The sequence below is a fragment of the Heterocephalus glaber genome, unplaced genomic scaffold (genome assembly GCF_053883595.1).
Source record: "Heterocephalus glaber isolate CG9 unplaced genomic scaffold, H.glaber_assembly_v1.0 deba00001140, whole genome shotgun sequence".
In the NCBI taxonomy this organism is placed as follows: Eukaryota; Metazoa; Chordata; class Mammalia; order Rodentia; family Bathyergidae; genus Heterocephalus; species Heterocephalus glaber.
Window position 1 is genome coordinate 328,813 of NW_028258200.1, and position 20,784 is coordinate 349,596.

At 54.8% G+C, this 20,784-nt stretch overlaps 3 protein-coding genes across 14 annotated transcripts in view; 1 reads left to right on the forward strand and 2 right to left on the reverse strand.

Annotated features, from left to right (window-relative positions):
• Nucleotides 1–332: 332 nt before the first annotated feature.
• Nucleotides 333–4,764, forward strand: Neil1 (nei like DNA glycosylase 1). 3 transcript variants are annotated; one of them, XM_004872049.3, is made up of 7 exons: nt 334–493; nt 755–1,242; nt 2,924–3,043; nt 3,135–3,198; nt 3,350–3,449; nt 3,794–4,171; nt 4,284–4,764. In XM_004872049.3, the coding sequence occupies exons 2-7, from the start codon at nt 809–811 to the stop codon at nt 4,352–4,354; spliced, it is 1,167 nt and encodes a 388-aa protein (XP_004872106.1). In that variant the 5' UTR covers nt 334–493; nt 755–808; the 3' UTR covers nt 4,355–4,764. The 3 variants fall into 3 exon arrangements, with proteins under 3 accessions (XP_087066383.1, XP_004872106.1, XP_087066382.1); XM_087210256.1 differs by having other exon boundaries at nt 337–493; nt 808–1,242; XM_087210257.1 differs by having other exon boundaries at nt 333–1,242; nt 3,350–3,476.
• A 638-nt stretch (nt 4,765–5,402) lies between these two features.
• Man2c1 (mannosidase alpha class 2C member 1) lies at nt 5,403–17,278 on the reverse strand. Of its 7 annotated transcripts, none has more exons than XM_087210250.1 (27): nt 15,499–17,276; nt 15,287–15,412; nt 14,848–14,971; nt 13,814–13,884; nt 12,402–12,512; nt 12,110–12,287; nt 11,639–11,828; nt 10,737–10,843; nt 10,500–10,610; nt 10,067–10,159; nt 9,855–9,971; nt 9,539–9,634; nt 9,304–9,449; nt 8,860–8,983; nt 8,538–8,659; nt 8,369–8,454; nt 8,092–8,247; nt 7,814–7,905; nt 7,577–7,671; nt 7,273–7,377; nt 7,038–7,194; nt 6,791–6,934; nt 6,379–6,488; nt 6,214–6,293; nt 5,908–6,056; nt 5,710–5,829; nt 5,403–5,641 (listed from the first exon to the last, which is right to left on the reverse strand). In XM_087210250.1, exons 1-26 carry the CDS (start codon nt 15,600–15,602, stop codon nt 5,716–5,718), a joined length of 3,108 nt encoding a protein of 1,035 aa, XP_087066376.1. In that variant the 5' UTR covers nt 15,603–17,276; the 3' UTR covers nt 5,403–5,641; nt 5,710–5,715. The 7 variants fall into 7 exon arrangements, with proteins under 7 accessions (XP_087066376.1, XP_087066375.1, XP_087066377.1 ...); XM_087210249.1 differs by having other exon boundaries at nt 5,720–5,829; nt 15,499–15,654; XM_087210251.1 differs by lacking the exon at nt 5,710–5,829 and having other exon boundaries at nt 15,499–17,278.
• Nucleotides 17,279–17,560: 282 nt separating this feature from the next.
• The window catches only part of Sin3a (SIN3 transcription regulator family member A), a 79,259-nt gene continuing 76,035 nt past the window's right edge, over nt 17,561–20,784 (reverse strand). For all 4 annotated transcript variants that reach the window (XM_087210248.1, XM_087210247.1, XM_087210245.1 and 1 more), the window contains one exon: nt 17,561–18,826. In XM_087210248.1, the coding sequence (XP_087066374.1) occupies nt 18,596–18,826 (231 nt within the window). In that variant the 3' untranslated portion in view covers nt 17,561–18,595. The remainder of the gene's footprint in view (nt 18,827–20,784) is intronic.

Consider the following 20,784-nt stretch of genomic DNA (forward strand, 5'->3'; position numbering starts at 1 on the left):
TGGAGTGTTTTTGGGCTCCAGGCTCCTGTGCAAGGTGAACTCCCTACCTGGCAGGCAGTGTGGATGTTTTGTTTGTGTTATGTCTGCGCGGTGACACTGGGTCCCCAGGGGCCGCGCCTACGTGCACCTGTGCCCGCACCTGTGCTGAGGAGGTCGCAGCTGTTTCCTGTTGGGTTGTCACCCCGCCTGGGACCCGCCGCGACTCCCCCACTGCTGCCCGACTGTGACCCGCGGTCTTCCGGAAGGGAAGGCTCGGAAGTCTTCCTTGGGAGTCAAGCCCAGAACAGGCGCCTCCCAAAACTGCACTCTTCTCCCGGCAGCCCTTGCGCTCGGGCCCCGCCCATGAACCAGGGGGCGTAGCCGCGGCTGGCGCGTGGGTGCTGGCCGGGGAAGCTGCCGAGCGAGATCCTGCAGCACCCTTGCCGCAAAAAAGCGGCCCGGCGAGGACTCGGTATCTGAGCGGTCCCTGCTGGCCTGAGCTCGCTCGGGGCGGGTGAGTGGCTTGGGTGAAGAGGGCAGGGCCAAAGTCCCTCCCTCCTCTGGGAGCCCAAGGAGCAGGGCGGCGGGCCGGGTGCACAGGAGTCGCACGGCCTGCAAAAGTCGAGACTTGATCATGCAGCGAGGACAGCAGGCGATGAGCAGGACTGGGGCCACTGCCCCAGCGAAGCCCAGCTCCCCGGGCTGTTGCGCGCTCCGGGTGGGGAGCCACGCACAGCTGGCTCTAACTCTTGTGTCTTTCTCTGCCGAATACAAGTGACAACGGCCACCTCACTGGCGCCACCGGCCCGGCCTGTCGCCCCTTCGCAGGATGCCCGAGGGCCCCGAGCTGCACCTGGCCAGCCGCTTCGTGAACCAGGCCTGCCGCGGGCTGGTGTTTGGCGGGGCGGTGGAGAAGTCTCCCGTCAGCCGCAACCCCGAGGTGCCCTTCGAGAGCAGCGCCTACCGAATCTCGGCCACAGCTCGGGGCAAGGAGCTGCGCCTGACGCTCAGCCCCCTGCCCCGGGCCCAGCCCGTCCGGGAGCCGCTAGCCCTGGTCTTTCGCTTCGGCATGACCGGTTCCTTCCAGCTGGCGCCCGCTGAGGCGCTGCCACCCCATGCCCACCTGCGCTTCTACACAGCCTCCACTGCTCCCCGGTTAGCCCTGTGTTTCGTGGATATCCGCCGCTTTGGCCGCTGGTACCCAGGGGGCGAGTGGCAGCCGGACCGCGGGCCCTGTGTCCTCCTGGAGTATGAACAGTTCAGGTAGGACTAGCTCAGTGTGAGGAGGAATACAATGTTCCCACCCTGGTTCGGCTCCCAGAGCCCGGGGGTGAGGGGAGAGGGCACCACCTGGAAGACAGAACATGGGTAGCAGCTTGTGCCCAGAACACTATCATTTGGGCCGTGGATTTAGCTCTGGTTATGCCGCTTCTCTCTCGAAAGCTCAAGGACTCGAGTTCTATCCCCGGTACCAAAAACCAAAACCAAAACCAAAAACGGAACACCATTGTTTGTTGGTGCTCCCAGGAGGTTAGGAGAGGCGGAGGGTAAGAACCAAGGCTGCAGCCAGGGGAGGCCCACACCTGTAACCCCAGTACTCTGGAGGTAGAGACAGAAGGATCGCTGAGCTCCAGGCTAGCCTGGGCCACTTGAGACCTTGTCTCAACATAAAACTTAAATAAAGAGAGGCTGTGGATGTAGCTCACTGGTAGAGCCTTGCCCAGTATGTGTATGGCCCTGGGTTCAATCCCCGCCCCCCCCAAAGGCAGCACAGGGATTGTTTCAGAGGGTTACGGAGGGGACTGCTTGATGACAGCTCCTCAATCAGGTTGGATGGTCTCCCATATGCTGCCTGCCCACGAGTTTGTATCCTGCGGTCTCCTCTGTGAGTGTCCCTTGCTGTAGGGGTAGTGACCCACCTGGGGTCTGATGTGGGTCACCTAAGATGACATGGCACCACCAACTTCTTCCCCTCAGAGGGGCATCAGAGCCACTGGTTTGTGCCAGCTTTGCCCTGGGCTGGGTCCCTGCTCCCGCAGCATTACTGTCAGCTGGGGATGGACAGACACAAGATGAACTCAAACATATGAGCTGGAGAAAATCCAACAGGTGAAGGTGCAGAGTGACTTTTGTGGAGTGTGTGGAGGCACTGGGTATGGGTGATTAGGGAGAGACCAAGCCTCGAAAATCTGGGGAGCAGAGGATTCTAACTGGCAAGAGACAGAGGGTTGGCCTTAGCAGATTCTCCTTCCTGGGGGACAAGGTACCTGCAGCCAGCCCCCAGGAGGCTTGGTTTCATCTCTGGCATCACAGAAGTGACTCCTGGCCTGCCCAGGTGTGAACCTGGGTGCACACTCTGGAACGTGTCTGTCCCTGGTCCTGCCTTCTGCCCACCTTACCTTTCTTGGACAGCTAGGAAGAAGGCCTTACCTACCTTCTACAGAACTCGAAGCTGGCCCTGTACAGAGGACCAGGGTCACACTGTAGAACTGGACTGCTGGAAGCTTCTCTCTTAATGTGCAGCTAGGCTGTTTTTGGGGTCTTCCTGCTGGGGAGCCTGTGGGGCCTAAGCAGTACCCAAGGAACCTTCCATTCTCTTTTCCCCAGACCTGGTCCTCTGGCTCCATCACATTCCTCATGCCCTTAACCCAGCCAATCTGCCCTGAAGAATGAAGAAGCAAAATGCTTCTTCAGGGGAGAGGAGCCCTGATTCTTGGAGGTGGTCAGACAGATGACCCTCAGGGCAAGGTCAAACCCACATGGACAGCCTAAGCTACCAGGATCCGTGCAGGGAGCCCTGGATCAGATCCCAGAGGCCCTGTGCTCACTCACCTTGTACTCAGAAGCATCCTGAGCACACAGGCACATCAATTTTTCCCAGCTCCTCCCACCCTGGCCCCAGGGATGGGATACAGGCCTTACACACCCAGGCTGTGTTCCTCAGGGAAAATGTGCTCCGAAACTTGGCAGACAAGGCCTTCAACCGGCCCATCTGTGAGGCCCTCCTGGACCAGCGGTTCTTCAATGGCATTGGCAACTACCTGAGAGCAGAGATCTTGTTCCGGTCAGCAGGCGGGCCATGGGCATGGGCTGAGGGGGAGGTGGGCCCACTGTCAAGGCTCAGTATGACCCCCTTGAGTCCCCTGCCACTTCAGGCTGAGGATCCCTCCGTTTGAGAAGGCTCGCACAGTCCTGGAGGCCCTGCAGCAGCACCGGCTGGTGAGGGCACTAGGGATGTGGGGATGTGGTCTGAGTGTGGGTGTCCCTGGCCTAGCTCCTTGTGTAGGGAGTGGGCAGGATTGGGGAGGGGATGAGCCACCTCGGGGCCCTGCCCCAAGCTGACAGCCAGGTACTGCCTGCTCCTCTCCAGAGTCCGGAGCTCACTCTGAGCCAGAAGATCAGGGCTAAGCTGCAGAACCCGGACCTGCTGGAACTGTGCCACTCAGTGCCCAAGGAAGTGGTCCAGCTAGGTGAGGCCCAGGGAACCAAGAGAGCCTGTGACCTCTACTGTGCAACCTGGGCAGCTGTCCTCCTGGGCCTGGCTCCCCCGCTGGGGGTGCAAGTTCACAGATTTCTTGGCCAGTACCTGCCTCCTCTAGGCTGCAACACAGCAGGCAGGGCCACTGCAGGCTGGGGAAGCCATGGGCCAGAGTGGGGAAGGCACAGCCATGGTCACACAGTGAGTGGCAAGAGGGGACCTTGGCCCCTGACTCAGGCACAGCTGTGTGGCTGAGGTCTGGGCTGGGTTGGACCAGGTCCCACTCTTCCTGCCCAGAGTCTGCCCTCTGACCTTTCAGGTCCCTCTGTCCCACAGGGGGCAAAGGCTATGGGGCGGAGCACGGAGAGGAAGACTTTGCTGCCTTCAGAGCCTGGCTGCAGTGCTATAGCATGCCAGGCATGAGCTCCCTGCGGGACCGGAACGGCCGCACCATTTGGTTCCAGGGGGATCCTGGCCCCCTGGCCCCGAAAGGGGCCAAGTATCGAAAAAAGAAATCCCAGGAAACCCAGCCAGCACCCATGGATGGAATGGAGCACCCTCCACCTCCAATCAAGGCCCCTTCTAAGACACCAGGGACCCAGAGATGCCTTCCTGAGATGACTGCAGCCCAGGAGCCTGAGAGGCCAGGCCTCCAACATGACCCAGGAGCTCCCATAGTCCTTGAGAAAGGGAGGAGACAACAGGCCACCACAGGTGGAGAAAGTGGCCCTTGGGGGCAAGTGGGATGCTCTGCAGGAATGTGTGCACAGAGATGGGTGTGGCAGACCCAGCCTGGGGTCTTAGTACATTATCTCTTCCTCCTCAGGCCGCCGCAGAACCAGGAAGAGGAAGGCTGATACCCCATCTGAGGAGTCTGGGGGCACCGCAGCCTCTTAGCTGGTCTCCTTGCTTTCACTCTTTTTTTCTTTTGGTACTGGGGATTGAACTCAGGTCCTTGTGCTTGTGAGGCAGGTGGCAGAACCACTGAGCTAAATCCCTGGCCCTGCACTCACCCTTTTGGCTGCCTTGCTGGGAGCCTGAGCCTGTCTGAGTTCCTAGGAGCAACTTTGGAAGGGCTACATGGCTGTGACCTGTGGCTGTTTCCTGCTCAACTGTCTTTTTTCTTTTTTTTGGTACCGGGAATCGAACTCCGGTCCTTGCGCTTGCAAAGCAGGCAGCTAAACCGCTGAGCTAAATCCCCGGCCCTGTCATGTTCTTAATTGAACCTCATATTCCACATTTTTTAAGCCCGCATGGAAAATGCAGTATTTTTAAATGAATAAATAAATTTGAACTTTTTGGCTCTTCTTGGGCTGACTGCAGGTCTAGGCTTTATCTATATCTAATCTTGAGGTTGTGCTATGTAGTTCAGGCTGGCCTTGAACTCACTCTGTAGCCAGGCTGGCCTCAAACCTGTGGCAGTCCTTCTGCCTCGGCCTCCCAAGTGCTGGGATTACAGACATGTGCCACCATGCCGGGCTTGATGGCTAGGTTGGAATGAAGCCTGCTGCCCAGCCCTCCCCGGGGACAGGGACACCTCCTTGGCAAGGCAGATGGAATCCCCACCTGTCCTCAAGGCTCTGGCTATTGGAGGACAGCCTGCCCTGGGAGGCAGGTATTGCAGACTAAATGTACAGCATTTAGCCCAGGCTCCAAGCTCCTCCAGGCTAGGTTCTTTCAGGGCCAGTGGCTGCCCCAAACCCTGGCCCCGACTGGTCACAGCTCCTCTCCCATGGGGGCAGTCAGAACGAACCTGTGTGGCCTTCTCCTCAGGGCCTCTGCCTCTTATCTCACAGTCCCTGGCTCTTGGATATTACCCACACCCTGCACACATAAGTAACCTTAGATCTTGCCCTGTCTCCAAATCCCTGGGAAAAAACCCTCCCCTACTTCCCCAAAGGTGAAGAGGGGGCCCGAGGAAAGCCAGCAGGAGCTACTAGCAGGGTTGCTGCTGACTCAAGAATTTATTGTGCCTGAGATGACAGGTCCTTGTTTCAGGTTGGGGAGGTATAGCTGAGTCCCAAAGCCTTGCACAAAAAAACACCACCCCCAGATACTCAGTTTGATAGAGGCTGGAGCACAAGCAATAGGGACCTCACTTGGAAGGGAGCAAAGGTGACCTTCAGGCATGAGTCTCGAAAGGGCAGGTGGCCAGTAGGATCTCTACGTTCCAGGAGATCACATCTGTGGAATAGGAGGGATCATCAGGGCCAGGAGGGGGCAGGACTCACACCTCCAACCCCATCCCGCACCTCTGCTCACAGGATGGCCTCCTGAACTGGCAGCGATGTATGTACCCAGCAGTCCACATGGCTGCCATGGGCCTCGTACAGCCGCAGGACCAGTGTGTGGTTCTGGGTTGTGGTTTCAGCCTGGGGAGGGAGGCAGGTGGTAGGCAGGCCAGAGCATAGCTAGCCCAGGACCCTGAAACCAGAAAGCCCCCTGCTTGCCTGTTTGACAGTCTCCAACACGACAGCTGGTGAGGACAGTGAAAAGGCACTCCAGGCAGTGGCTGGGGCTGGTCCTGGGGCTGGCAGTACCAACAAAGGGAAGTTGAGGCTGTAGGCAGCGGGGATAACACCAGCATCCTGGAAGGAGCCTGGCCATGGCCAGAAAGCCACACATGGTAAAAATGGAGCCCTCGGTGGGGGCCGGGCTGCTGAGGTGCGTCCCAAGGAGGTTAGTTTATCTGGAGGCTCAGAAAAGCGCAGGGGGTATCTAGGGCACAGGAGAGACCTGGCGTGCCCAGTACTCACCCTTGTGCGGCATCAGTGCATAGGTGAACTCATGGCACCCCATGTCAGCGGTAGCGTCAGGAGCCTTAGGTGCCCGCAGGCTGGGGTGTAAGGGGGGTCAGGGGTGGAGTCTGGCCCGGGAAAACCAGCTCCCCACACCAGCCCAGCCTAGGAGCCCCCACTCACAGTGACAGGCTGAGGACATTGCCTCTCGCTGATGCCCCATACTTGCAGTCATTGAGCAGGGCCAGGCCGAAGCCATGCTCTGACAGGTCCATCCAGCGGTGGGTCCACACCTGCGGCAGGTCCACACCTAGTTGGTGACCCCACTCTTTTCCTTGGGCCCCCAGTCTTTGGTGTGCCTGTCACTAGGGTGTCACTAAGATTGAACTCTAGCTCCCCCTTTAGCAAACCTTGTCCATGCCACCCAATCTGTATGCTTCAGTATTCTCATGAGTATCAAACTGAATATATAGCATTTAGCCTAAGGCCTGGCACAAGCAACTTGTGGTCCTCCTCCTCCTCCTCCTAAACCACACAGCCCATGTCTCAGCCAGGGAGGGTCTAAGACCCTTCCTCCCCCATCCCCATGGCAGACCTCAAATCGAGCCCAGTCCCAGGAGGTGTTGTAGTGGGTGGGCCGCTGCAGGTGCCCAAACTGGATCTCGTAGGTGGCCTGGAGGCTCCGAACACGGGCAGGGAACTCCACCTTCAGGAACTTGTGGGCCTCATGCCAGTGCACCTGGGAGCACAAGGGAAGAGAAGGGAGTATCACCCCCAGTTGGGGCCAGCCTCTCCTCACCAGTCACACCTGGCAAAGGTGGCCACCACCCTGCCCCAGCTACCTTGGTGTGGAAACGGACATAGGGGCAGCCGATGTCCAGCACAACCTCCTGGCTGAGCTGACTGTTGGGGCTGATCTGCAGTAGGAACCAGGCACTGCCCCGAAGGCCACCCTCAGTGCCCACGGCCAGGGTCCCTGCCTGGCCCAGCACAGGCTTCCTGTGAGATGGATGGGGGCACTGAGCCAGAACAGCCTATTTCCCTACCTCTGACCCCCAAGTCCTCCTTAGCAAATACCGTGTCTCCAGGTGGTAGTCCATGACGTCCCAGGCATCCCAGTACAAGGGGACATCATCAAACAGCACAAACTGGTTCCCCAGAGCACCCTCAGCAATGGCCTCCCTGGAGGGACATGGGAATTGGCACTTCATATCTGTATCACCGTGTGTTCCAGCCGTACTTGGTAGAGCAGGGCAGGGTAAGTGGGGACAAGGGACTCGGGGCCCAGCCTGCCCCACCCCATGGTGGGTCCCAGGTGAGGCCCAGTAGGCTGCTGTGGCCAAGGGACAGGTACAGAGAAAGGACAGTAAGGGGTTGGCACCTGCCAGAGGCCACCAGGACTAGAGACGCCAGGTGGCCAGTTGGATCCAGCCTCACTCGGATGATGCCATTGTCCAGAGTCACAGAACCATCAGTCTTGGGTGGGAGGAACTTTGAGGCTGAGCCTGCAAGGGCTTCCCACAACCAGGGGCCTCCTGCCCCTAGCTCCAGCCTGTTGGTTCCAGGTTCAGGAGCACCTAAGACAGCCCTCCGCCTTCCCGGGAGCTGCAAGACTTACCTCCTGCACCACGAATACTGGCTGCTGGAGCGGCAGGGGCTGTGGTGAGGTGGGAGCAGGTGCATAGCCCATGCTAGGCACGGTCACCAAGGCTGGAAGTGAGGCCCAGCCATTAGCACCACCCACTAACCATCCAGACACCTCCCTAAGGTCAGGGCAGGATGGTGAAGGATGTGGCTCCTACCCCACGGCATGAGGCACCCCGAGACCCCTAGAGACCCCCAGGGGAGTGTGCTTTTCCTAGTCTTATGGCCTGAGTTCCTCCCCTCTGCTCCTACCCAGGCTCTGGGCACCCCCAGGCTTGGGCAGGGTCAGCACTTCTGTGCGCTTCCAGGGCAGTGTGTTGACCACCAGGAGGCCCTCAGGCCCAGGCTCCCTGGCACATAGGGCACCAGCCGCAGTGCTGAGCAGTGTGTTGCCATGGGAACGGATGTCTGGGGAAAGAGGGAATAGTCAGTCTTAGGGCAATGGGTCTGGGGTGACCCGTGTGTTCCATGGGGTACATTCTGGGCCCTGCCCTGGGTTGCAGAGGGGAGTGGGACTCATCAGCCTCACCTTCATAGTGTTTCATGGCATCCTCTGCCACCAGCTGGATGCAGCTTCCAGTCACCACGTCATGGAACTGGTTCAGGAGCAGGAGCCTATGGGGGGCAGCCAGGGTGGGGATGGGGTATTGGCAGTGGTGGAGGAGTCTGGGGTTGGCAGGGCCGGGTGCCAGGCTGACCTCCAGAGGTGCTGCAGCTGGGCTGCTGGGTACAGGAAGTGGGCACTTTGGGCCAGAGCCAGGCTGCTGAGCAGCTCAGCGTCGTGCAGGATCCGCTCACATTCTCGGTTTCCCTTCTTGATCTATTCCCGGGGAGGGGTGGGTGAGTCTGGGCTCGGCCTGAATAGCCCAGGATACCCCAGAGCCACTTGAGCTCAGAACCCCTCTGGCCACTCCACCCAGCACTTCTCCTCCAGCACCCCAGGGCCCTAGCCCTTGCACATCTCTCCTCGGGACAGGCGCAAATAGTCTGCTCTTGCCTCGCTCCCGGACCACTGCAGACCTGGGCAAGGGTGGTGTAGGTGCCATTGTGCAGCTCCAGGAAGAGCTCCCCGACCCATGTGCACAGCTGGCCTTGGTCACTCTCCAGCGCCTCGAAGAGCTGGCCCGGAGAAGACAGCTGCACCCTGAGGGAGACCACAGCCTGGGCCTCACCATTTTCCACTCCGAGAACACTGACAAGAGGTACAGCCCCAACAGGGAGCCCCCTGCAGACCTCCCTGCACACACAGCACTGGCTCTGGAAACTCAGGAACCACCCTCTCTGGTGGGCTCAGGCACCTGACCACCATGGTGGTCCCCCCTACCCCCCAGGTGGGAGCCTGGAGGAATCGGCGGGCTGGGCTTGGAGGAGGACGAGGTTGGGTGGAGGGGCTGAGCCTAGTGCAGGAGCAGAGGGCAGGCTTGAGGCCAGGGCTGAGGTGGCTACACGAGAGCCAGGCCTGACCTGGGTAGCCCGTCAGTGTTGCCCAGGCGCCTCAAGCGGTCCAGCATGGTCTGAGTCGGGCCACCGCCCCCATCACCGAAGCCATAGAGGAAGGCACTGTGGTTGGCCCGCCCCTTGTCCCGGTTGTTGCTCACAGTCTTCAGCACCTGGATAGAGGTCAGTGAGTGTGGGCCCACCTAGCCCAGGACGCCTGGCCCTCTCCACCTGGCCCTCACCTGTCCTAGGTGCTCCTCACCTCCTCCACGTTGCCCTGCATTCCATAGGAGTCACCAGGTGGGAAGTGGACCAGCACACGAGAGCCATCCAGCCCCTCCCAGAAAAAGGTGTGGTGCTGGAGCAGGGGATGGAGGCAGGGGAGAGGCTGGGGTAAGGCTGAAGCAGGGTGGCCTTCCCCACCAGGTCCTCAACCTGCCCTGCCTGCTACAAGATACTGACGGGAGCCCCACCCTACTCCACTCCCCATGAGGATCTGGTGATCTGCCAGGTCCCCTCAATGAGCCTGGGCAGAGGTAAACAGGCCTGCTATGACCATGACCCTGGGATGTGCTCACAGGGAAAGAGTTCACCAAATTCCAGCTCAACTTCTGGGTCAGGAAGCGCGTGATGCCACAGCCACGCATGATCTGGGGGAGCTGCGCTGAATACCCAAATGTGTCCGGCAGCCAGAACTGCAGAGAGAGGGCCACACAGGACCCAGCATCAGCCCCCAGCACCCTGGGAGAGCCCAGCCACACCATGCCCAGCTGGGGACAGCCCTGCCTACCTCAGAGCACAGCTTCCCAAACTCCTGCAGGAAGAAGCTCTGGCCCTGCAGGAACTGCCTCACCATGGCCTCTCCACTGGGCAGGTTCCCATCCTGGTGAGGGGACAGGGAGGCAGCAGGTCAGCCTGAGTGGGCAGAATGCAGGTGGGGGCAGGGGCCAGCCCCACACCCCTGATGCAGGAGAGGCAGGGCCCCAGGAAGTGGCCATGTCCTCACTTCCTGCCAAGTGTGAGTGTGTATCTGCCTGCGGTGGTGCTGGGAACAGGGCAGGCAGACAGCCTGTTATCTGGGAGACCCACCTCCCTGGGAACCCCAGAGGACTAATAAGCCCTGCCACAGAGAAGGCAGTAGTGGCTTCCAAAAGTCACCCACCAGGCCAAGGGGCTGGCCACTGCCATGGGGACCAGTATTGAGGGGAGGCCAGTGCACTCACCATCTCCACCCAGGTGCCTCCCACAGGCACAAACTGCCCTCGGCAGGCAAACTCTTGCAGCTGGGCATACAGGCCAGGGTAGTGGGTCTTTACCCACTCGAGCTGCTGTGCCTGTGGAGTGGGGATGGAGAAATCTGGGCCAGAGGTAAAAAGGTCCTCATGCACGGCAGAGAATCTGGGTCTCTGGGGCTCAAGGACCCCCAGGATCCACCCTGCCCCATGGTGCCACCTCCTGACCTGGGAGCAGACAAAGATGAAATCAACATTCTGCTCCATGAGTTTTAGGGCTGTCACCCAGCTTCGGGCACATTTCCGAACAGTCTCCTTGAAAGGCCACAGCCAGGCTGGAGAGAGAGAGGTCAAAGATGGACAGAGGCAAGGTCCCTGAGGGTCCTCTGCCCCTTCCCTGTCCCAGAACCCTGCTATCCTATCCCTCCTCCCGGCCAGGGGCCAGGCCATTCACTCTGCAGAGCCTGTGATCTCCTCAGCTGTCATTTCAAATCCCCTGCATGGGGGGAGAGGGTGGGAAAGGAGGCCTCAGATTCTTTACCTGCCTGGAATCCTGCACCCCCACATACAGACACACAGCCCATGCTGTGTGGCACAGCAGAGAACCTTCTGTGATTCAGAGACCTTTGCTGTATCAGAATGAACACAGCAGGAAGCTTGTTGAAAACGTGGATTTCTCACAGCCTCACAGACACTGGAATTCCAGCAGGACCAGAGCTGACCAGTGGGTGCTTGGGCCCTGACTCAGTTAACTCTACACCTCTGAGGAATGGCACACTCTTGTCAATTGCTTGCCTTCTCTATTCGTCTGGGTTAAGTGCCTCTCCTGGGTTCCCCACAGGTTCTCCCCATGTGTCATCATAGCTGTGGTAACTGTAGTCATCACCTCTGCAATGCTACCCCAGCCTCTGGCACAGGGCCTGTGAGGCAGCAGCTTTTGTTGACAGAATAAATAAGCCACAGCGAGAAGAGTCCATAGTCAAGTACCTCTGCCCCTTTCTACAGGTGGAGAAACTGAGGCCCAAGAGGGGCATGAGACTGCTGAGAGCCACACTATGCTTCTCCGGCACAGCCCGGCTTCAAGGGCACTGGCTCCTGCCTCCCCAGACAACCCAACCAGTGGTACCTACCTGTATCAATGTGGCAGTGCCCCATGGCATGGAGAGTGTGCTGGCTGTCACCTCCACGTTGGCTGAAGAACTGTGAGGCCAGGGCCTGGGCCACTGGGAAGGTCTCAGGCCGGGCAGGGTCACAGACATTCACCATCTGGTTGGCCGTGTACAGGGCCTGGAAGCTGCGCTGGCTGTCCTTCCCAAGGCCCTGTGTGAGGTTCTGCCCCTGAGTTCCCCCTCAGTCGGGGGGAACTCCACTGAGTTCCAGTGAGGGGACACTGAGCTCCAGTGCTGGGCCCAGCTGACTTCCCAGGGTTCCCAGCAGGAGCTCCAGCCCTTTGTTCCCACTGATGTCCCTTCAGCACCATTTCCCTTTACTTAGGGAAATTCTCTTTCTGCCTTGGATCCCAGTGTCCCAGTGACCTAGCCCAGGAAACAACACGTCCAGAGCAGACTCTGGAGGGTGACCAGGGTGTGGGGTGTCAGTACCTTGGCCACACCCAGCAGCAGCTCCAGGTCCACCAGGAGCTGGTGGACATCCCGGTGGAACACGGCCAGCTCAGCCCGGGTCAGCTGGAACATCTTCTCAGGGTCAGGGGGAGCGATCATGGTTCCCTTCCCAGCTCCCAGGAGCCCATTGCAGGCTACTTCCACATAGAGGGTCAGGCTACAAATGCAGGGAGGCAGCCTCAGGCCAAGTGATGAGCAGGGACCTCCGGGGGATTGGGGAGGAGCACAGAGGAGGCATTCACTGCCCCTCCCAACCCCCTCCAGTACCCACCACCTAGAGGATCCATAGTGGCCAGGTATGTGGCAGTATCCCCAGGCCCAAGCTGTGTCCTGCTGAGTATTCTGTCTTGGCCAGGGACAGTAAGTGGCCTGGCCTGGGAGCCTGTGAATCATACCACTGCTTAGCCTCTTATTTCCAAAGCTGTCCAAGCAATGTACTGCCTTGGCCTCAGAACCTACTCTTCATATTAAAAGCATGAATTTTCAGCCCAAACTCCAGCAGCCAGTAAGAGTGGCCATTCCTGGGAGCTGTTCCACCCAAGCCTTGCAGGGTGAGCTTGGCCAAGGAAAGCCTTCAGCTCTCCTCCTACTACCAGCACATTCCATACTCAACTCTCATCATTTTCTTTCAGAGCCTTCACTTGTTTTGTAATTATAGGAGCTCTTCTTCAGAACTGGGAATTGAACCTTAGCTCTTCACGCTGAGCTATATCCCCAGCCCTTTTTTTTTTGGTACCAGGGATTGAACTCGGGACCTTGCGCTTGTGAGGCAGGCACTGGAACCACTGAGCTAAATCCCCGGCCCAATGAGTGGGGCATTAGAGACAATGCTCTCTTCTCTTATGGTGCGTAGTACTCCATATATCAGATTTTTTTTTTTTTTGTACTGGGGATGGAACTTGGGATCTTGCATTTTCGAGGCAGGTGCTGGGAAGCACTGAGCTAAATCCCCGCACTGCCCCCCAGCCCTTTTTAATATGTGTGTGTGCGTGATGGAGTCTTTCTAAATTGCCCAGGCTGGGCTCAAATTTGTGATCCTCTTGTCTCACCTTCCCAGAGTGCTGGGTTTAGATGCGTGTGCCATCACCCATGGCTTACATGAGTATTTCTGTGTCTCTCTACTGTCAAGGACTACATAATTCCCTAGCATATTCCCAGTATCTAGAAGTATCTGAAACAGTGTTCAATAAGTAGAAAGCACAATAATAATGTCTATGAAGTTCTTCAGGTGGTATCATAAGATGCCCATGTTATACTATGGGTTCTAAAAAGTCAGGTTACAAAATATCAAAGCAGAGCTTGAGGTGTAGCTCAATGACAGGGAACTTGACCAGCATGAACAAGCCTCTAGGTTCAATCCTTACCACCATGTGGGGCGAGGAGGGGATATCAAAAGAGTATAACTCAGCTAATAAAAGTGATTTTTTCACTGAAACATTGAGGATATGAATACTGAGGTGATTATAACTGTTATCTCTAGGTGGTGGACAATGGGAGATATTTATTTCTTTGTGCCCTTCTGTACTTAGCACAAGAAGGTAAACGCTAGTTTTAGTCAGGAAAAGGCCTACTTTCTCAACCAGACTCTGACAATGGCTGTCCAAAGGTGGCAGTGCTTCTGAGGTCCCTCAGGCCTCCTCTCCATCCACCCAAGTGCCCACCAGGGCACAGGCACCCACTCACTTCCGGGGGTCTCCTTCTCCCAGCCTGTTGGTCAGGATATAACTGGTCTTCTCACCCTCTGTGGTTAGACCCTGATAGGGAGAGAAAGAAACAGGGTCCAAGTCTTCGGACAGTTCAAAGGATGTGTAAGCAGAAGGGGGCCAGGCCCCTCCACCCGGTCCCCAGCACTGGGTCCTCCAACATCCCATGGCAGTGAGCATCTGACCACCCAGTGGCACCTGTTTACTAGTGAAAAGCTCATGGTCTTATGGGAAGAGTTCTGGACAGGACCTAGGAGAACTGGGTGTGGCTTTTGGTGGCCCCTGCACACTGAATAATACTTGAAGAGAAACTCCATGAATCCACCAACAGGTGTGCCTTATCCCCTGCTACATCCCCAGTGTTTCTTAGAGTGGGTACCAGGTGGCTGAGCCACCAGCTGAGCCAGTGAAAGGATGGCAGGAAGGAGAGAGGGAGGGAAGAAAAACGGGAGGGAAAGAGGAAAAGAGGAAGGAGGGAGAGAGGGAAAGAAGGAAGGGTCTGCCGCCTTCTAGGACAGGAAACAGCAGTCCCAACCCCAGATTGAGAGTTCAGTTTGGAATGGAAGCTGTGTGAACCAGTGAACAAACCTCTGTTTCTTTCTCTCTTTTTTTTTTTTTTACCACAAGGAAAGATGTTTTTTTATAACACATGTCAGTCAATCCCTCCCAAATAGAAAGTCTCCAAATAAATGAGTATCCTCTAGCATTTTCTGTTTTGTTTAAACCTGTTTCTTATTCTGTAAGTAAACATAAAAACCAACCACACAGGGTCATAAAGTTTAAGCCTGTGAAGATAACCTAAATATTTTACTTCATAGCATCTAAGAACTCTGAAAATTTCCCCCATAAGTAGGTACTATATAGAATAAAAAAAGAGTTCGAAAACAGGGACCAATTACACAGGTGCCCAAAGGCAATTTTCATAGTTCTGAAGTCCTGAGACCACCCTGCAGGCAGAGACACTAGGTTGGGGCTCACATGTGGTCTACCTGGCCCTGGGGCTGGACCACTCACCTGGACAGGCTCCCCATCGCGCCAGACTAGGCCTTCTCCATCACTTTCCCAGCAGAGGTGAACTTCTTGGCTCACCCATGCCTCGGGGATGATCAACTCCACCCGGAACCAGCAGGTCCACCACCTACAAGAGCCAGGGTGATGGGCCCAGAGGTGGAAGCCCCTCCTGCCTGACTTCCTTGAATTATCAACAAGGGCTTGAGACCTGCCCCGAGCCTCTGAGGCAAAGTACTCAGTCACAAGAAAAGAGCGAAACAGGAGCGCAAGGTGAGGGGAGGAGAAAGGCAATTAGGGGAGCGCCTAGTGGGTGTTCCAAGCAGGGACCAGGTGGAAACTCCCAGGAAGCCCGCGGAATCGGAGCCGTCCGGCAGGGGGCGCTGCGCCACCACAGCTGCAGGTCGGGATGACAGGGGCGTGGCCTCGGCTGGGGGTTACCCACGTGGGTCCGAAGCGGTCGCCGACCAACGCGGGGCGGAAATCCTGCTGCACCGCGTCCTGGTAGCGGAGCCGCTCGGGCGTCAGGAAGCTGGCGAGCCCGGCCACCGGGCGCCGGTCCCCGAAGAGCCTGGCGGGAGGGCGGAACGCGTTTCCCCGAGCCCTACCACCCCGCTATCCGAGTCTCCCTGAGCCTGGCTCCGTCCCCGTCCGCACCTGCCACGGAGGTTGCAGTCGGTGAAGTAGAGTGGCGACACAAACTTCTCCACCCGCTCCAGCGCCGTGCGCCAGTGTTTCAGGGCCGGTGCCGCCACGGCCATCGCTGCGTGCTCGCTGCTCTGCCGGAAGGCCGCGTACTGCGGAGGCCGAGAACCAAAGGTTCCGGGGTCCGGCAGCGGGGCGGGGCGGCCCTGGCGGGCTGCTTTCCTTGCAACACCAGCGCCTCTTTAAAGCCCGGACGCGGGCTGAACTTTGAGTCAGGATTTAGTTGAAAGCTACAAGTTGCGCTCTCGAGGCTCTCCTGCTTCATCTGAGCAGGCAGGCAGGTGAATCCCTCAATGAAACGGGAAGTGTGACGAGGGCCTTGGGACGGACTCGGGTCCTGAAGCAGCCTACAAAAGTGGGTTCCTTGTCTTCGGGTCTGACCAGAGCCCTGGTTTAGCCCGGTGGTACAGAGACGCGAGATGCAGAGCCAGGCGGCCCGGTTGGGCGTTTCCATGCCGATGAGTAGGCAGCGTGCAAGGACAGGGAGAACGGCTTTGTACTCCACGGTCCTCCCTGTCGCACGCCCTACTTCAGGTGTATTGGTTGCTAACACTTTGCCAACACCATAAATCCAGTAGACTAAAGCCGGTCACCGAGGAGGACGGCACAGCCCAAGGGCCAGGCCTGCAGTTCCTTTCACGTCCCTATCGCTTCATTGGCTGCTCTTGTTTTTTACTAGGTAGCCAGTTTTGTTTATAAAACCACCAGTAAAAAAGGTAACTAGGGTCAGAATACCAACTGTGGCTTAAAAAGAGCTTTCTGCTCTATACAGAAGCAGTGCAAGCTGGACTTAAAAGCATGAAGCTCTCAGGCCAGATAGTAGGAGGGTAAAACAGTTGCAAAAACTCTGGCTGCCGGTAAAGGTCCCCACTGTTTACTATATTGGTGGTTTGGGGTTTTCTCCTGGTCTTGAAATCCTCTCCCGACCTCCAGGAAGGTACTTGAGACAACAATGCTCCACCAATTCCCCCCTCCCCCCAGTTCCAAGTCAGCCGATTCTCCAATGGGGAGCACAGAGGGGTGGGCTGTAGCCGAGACTGCCTCCAGGAAGTAGGTATCATACCTGCCTGCCTGGATTCCCCTCTGCCCCAAAGGCTTTGTGTCACCCTGCACTTTAGGTTCAGTCTCTTGTCCCCTACAACCAGAAAGCCTAAAAACAGAGGTTTGCCTGGTTTTAAGAGCCCGGGAATCAAAAAACTTGTTTTTCTTTATATAGTTTTGGTATTTTTTTTTTGGTACTGGGGCTTGAACTCAGGACCTTGCGCTTACGAGGCAGGTGGCGGAACCACTGAGCTAAATTCCTGGGCCCTAGTTTTGCTAATTTTAAATTAAAAAGCAAACAAAAACAATACTGTTGATTACAACGGTAGGGTGATAGTTGGAGAAAACTCCACTCCCTTACTAAAGGGCCAGTCCCAATCATTCACATTTAAGTGTATGCTAGCTAGTTTAGAGCCAGGTGGTACTGTGCGCCTGCAGTCCCATCACTCAAGAGATTGAGGCAGGAAGATTGCCTGAATTCCTGCCCAGCCTAGGATAGAGTGAGACCCTGGCCCAAAAAGAAACCTAGTTTAAATTTATATCATTAAAAAGTGTGTATATATCCCGTATCTGTGGTTGCTTAAAGGAAATGTATCAAATCCTCTCCCAACCACATTTTTACTTTACAATTTACACACAACTTTAAAATACTGGTTTGGTATTTTAAGTTGTTCATCCTTATTCCTAATAAAGATATGAAAAATATAGATAGAAATAACTACCTCACTCAACACTACTCAAATATAAAATATTTCCACATAATTGAAGAGGTGGGAAATTGCAACAAAAGAATGAAGTAAAAAAAAAAAGTCTACTTTAAAATTTGGGGATATTTTGATTTAGGACAAGTGCAAGTAACTATTACTGCTTAAAGCAAAATCCTGTTTGTACCTTGGAGAAGGAACTGAAGCCAGAACTCCTGCCTTCTTAAAACAGCTCTCTGATGAGAACAATTGGGTTCAGAGTTTATTCCTTAAGTAAGAACCAAGCTTTATTTATTTACAAAAAAAAGAAAGAAAAAAAAAAGAAAAAAAAAGTGGAGGCAAAGGGGAAGACAAGTTTTACACAAAAGTACTACAACGGTAACTCCCTTTGGTAAAAAGTGTAATAAATGTCTTGTACATCTCTTCATAGGTACTAAATCTGAAGCCACATAGTACTATGGTACACAAGAAGCTAGAGCAGTTACGCTAGCACATCAAAGCATATTTCTTTTAATAAAAAATTGACAGTATGTACATTATTTACAAAAAAAACAAGTTAAAATTGTGTGTGTGTGCACATGTGTGTCAGAGTAAAGCTGGTGGATGGCACTAAGACTAATAAAGAAGCAGGTACAAAACAGTTCCACGGGAGCTAAAAAGGATGACTGATTTGAACTTCTTGAGGCTGAGAAACAGAGGAAAGAAGGGGTAGGCAGCAAGGGATTCATCAGGAATCAAATCCACAAAATGATCAATCCCAAAGCCAACTGCAGGTTCCACATAAAACCTAATGGGTGATCTTAGATGTGAACAAGTGACCAGGGAGGAAAAAAAATCAAAGAAATCCAGTCTCTTTCCCTTGGTGGGAGGAGGGAGGAGCCGTGACCATCCCAGTTATAATGCATCTGCTCAAGTCCTTCCCCAGTCTGTTTTGTAACCGCACCTCCATCCAGTCGAAGCATGAATAGCACTGGTTGCTCCGTTGAAGGTCAGGGCACCGGAGACACGAGTCTTAGCTCTGCTGGTGTAGCAAGCAACTGCATGTCTCTGTGCTTGCATGGGCTTCCTTCCCCTCTAGGGTGGGCCAAGAGCCAACATCCCTGGGGAAGGGCCAGCTCGGGCTTTGCAAGGGGTCCACCTTCCTTAGATGTATCCTACCTGGTGACACGCTTTGCCAGTGGCCATGTCCCAGGGAGGCCAAAAAGGCATCTTCCTTGCTTCTTTAGGGTGTGTGAGTGCACATGCCCACACACACACACACGCACACACACACACCTCCTCAAGTTACTGCTCTGGCTTTGCAGTTAAGGAGCCTTGAATACTGTGCCGTATTTGACACGATACTTGTTAATGCTTACAAAGTGCAGGGTCTCTGTGTCACAGGTGGTGGTACAGGGCACCAGGCCCTCCAGCCCCTCACCCATGAGCCACTTGCTGGTCTCCGCTGCCATTTCACGGGGCACATGCTCCTTGGTCCATTTATCTACCCAGGCCTGGAATCTCTGATGCAGACGCTTGCTAACACGTTCATGGGACTACAAAACAAAATGGGGAAAACAAAATAGTACTTAAAAACCTCTTCAAATACAAATCCCAATTTTGGCCTAAAGCAGCAGAGGAAAGATGTGGGCTCAACTCGCAGATACTACTGGTTAAAAAAAAAGTTTAAAGAGAATTGGAAGAGGTGAGAACATAAAGACTGCTGGAAGGAGATGGAAACTATTAAAACCACTGAGAAATGTCAACACAGGTTCAGGGCAGTATACCATTGTACTTCCTCAGGTTTAGTATGCACTAGTATCACAAGGAATTTGTTAAAAATACAGATTTACATACGCTTTCACAAATCTGCCCTTTTAAAAATTTTTTTGCAGTGCTAGGGATCAAAGCCAGGGGATCGAAGCTTCATGCTAGCTCAGCTCTACCACTGAGCTCCACTCCACAACACAAAGTTGCATTTTAAACAGCAGCTTAGCTGATCTGAACACACCCGAGATAAAACTTAATAAGCTACAGCTGCTGGTCATCTTTCTCAGCACAGCAAGTAGCAGCCCACTTCCAAATCAGCAGAGCAAGGGGCTTACACCTCACTCTCCCTGCCCCGACCTGACTCCACCCAGTAGCAGAGCCCAGGCTCGGGGGTGAAGGGCAATTACCAGTCATGGGCCTGCTAAATATTAACTGCTGCCCACATGCAAGGCACAGCAGGAGACACAAACAGTTGCCAAGCTCCAAGAGAGCCATAACACAGCAGCCACTCCCAGCCGTGAGAACCACACTAAACCTCACATCTCTACCTTGAACATTAAACCTTAATCGGTTCAAGACGGCGTGCTTGATATGCCTCCAAACTTAGGAACCCTTTCCTATTAAGGGATGTACTCCAAACTTCCCAATGATTTAAGAACAACAAAAGCCAAACAGAACAGGCAGCATATCCTGATGTTCTCCCTTTGTGTAAGCAGTGTCTGACCCATCACCACACCCTGCCCATTCTGTCTCCATGTTTAACCTGCAATCTAATTCTCTGGATTCCATGCCAACTTCATATTCTGGGTGCCACCATATCCCATTTGGACCAAGCCTCTGGAGGGATCTTTGCCTTTCCAACTTTGTAGCTCCCCATTCTTTTTGTGACACAATCTTTTAAAAAACGGTTTATAAAAAGCGTTCCAATGCACCTCAATCCTTACCATGGCTTATGAGACAAAAGTGGCCCCTGTCTACCCTCCAAGCTACATGTATCCTACCTTCTCTATGGTTTTACATTCAGGCCACATGGGCTCATCATTACTCAGGCTTCAAGCATCACTTCTTCGGAGAAGCTGACACTAACAAAAGCAAGGCCTGTATGCCAGCTATCTCCTCCCCTTTCCCTGGCTGGTTTCCCCAGGAGGGCAAATCATATACCTGTCTGCTCTACTTCATGGCTGTCTCCCAGGGCCTGGAAAGATACCCAGTATGTAAACGCATCAGGAAGGTGTCACTACTTAGATAAGAGGTGAAAACAGGAAGAATTCATACAAGCAAAATATCAGGTACCACTTGAAACATAAACACAGGGAGCAGCCTTACCAGAAGATACCATCAGGTATTTCTATTCTTTATTATTATTTTGGGTACCGGGGATCAAACTCTGGTCCTTGCACTTCAGGTATTTCTATTCTTAAAGTGTTACAGGGTGCACTGTCACATTCCCACATTTAAGTCCTAACCTCAGGACTGCAGAACCTGACTTTTCTGGACACAGACATGGAGAGGTTCCATACTGCATGAGGATCCAGAACACTGAAGCCTGTCAGCAAAGCACCAGAAGCTGTCCTTCCTCACAGCCTTAAGAAGGGATCAACCCTGCTGATTCAATGGTCTTGGATTTTTATCTTCCAGAATTTAAAGGCAATAATTTCTGTTCTTTTAAGACACACAGCATTGTACTACTGCTACAAAATCCTTAGCAAATAAATACACCTCATTATTCAACAGTTCTAACTTC

Excerpts from the sequence above, each read along its gene's own strand:
- Neil1 (XM_087210257.1), top strand. The coding sequence starts at position 809 with ATGCCCGAGGGCCCCGAGCTGCACCTGGCCAGCCGCTTCGTGAACCAG. Across the intron at positions 3,199-3,349 it reads CCCTGCAGCAGCACCGGCTG|AGTCCGGAGCTCACTCTGAG; the intron begins GTGAGGGCACTA and ends GCTCCTCTCCAG. Across the intron at positions 3,477-3,793 it reads CCAGGGAACCAAGAGAGCCT|GGGGCAAAGGCTATGGGGCG; the intron begins GTGACCTCTACT and ends TCTGTCCCACAG.
- Man2c1 (XM_087210249.1), bottom strand. The coding sequence starts at position 15,602 with ATGGCCGTGGCGGCACCGGCCCTGAAACACTGGCGCACGGCGCTGGAG. Across the intron at positions 15,413-15,498 it reads GACTGCAACCTCCGTGGCAG|GCTCTTCGGGGACCGGCGCC; the intron begins GTGCGGACGGGG and ends CCCTCCCGCCAG. Across the intron at positions 6,057-6,213 it reads TGCACTGATGCCGCACAAGG|GCTCCTTCCAGGATGCTGGT; the intron begins GTGAGTACTGGG and ends GGCCATGGCCAG.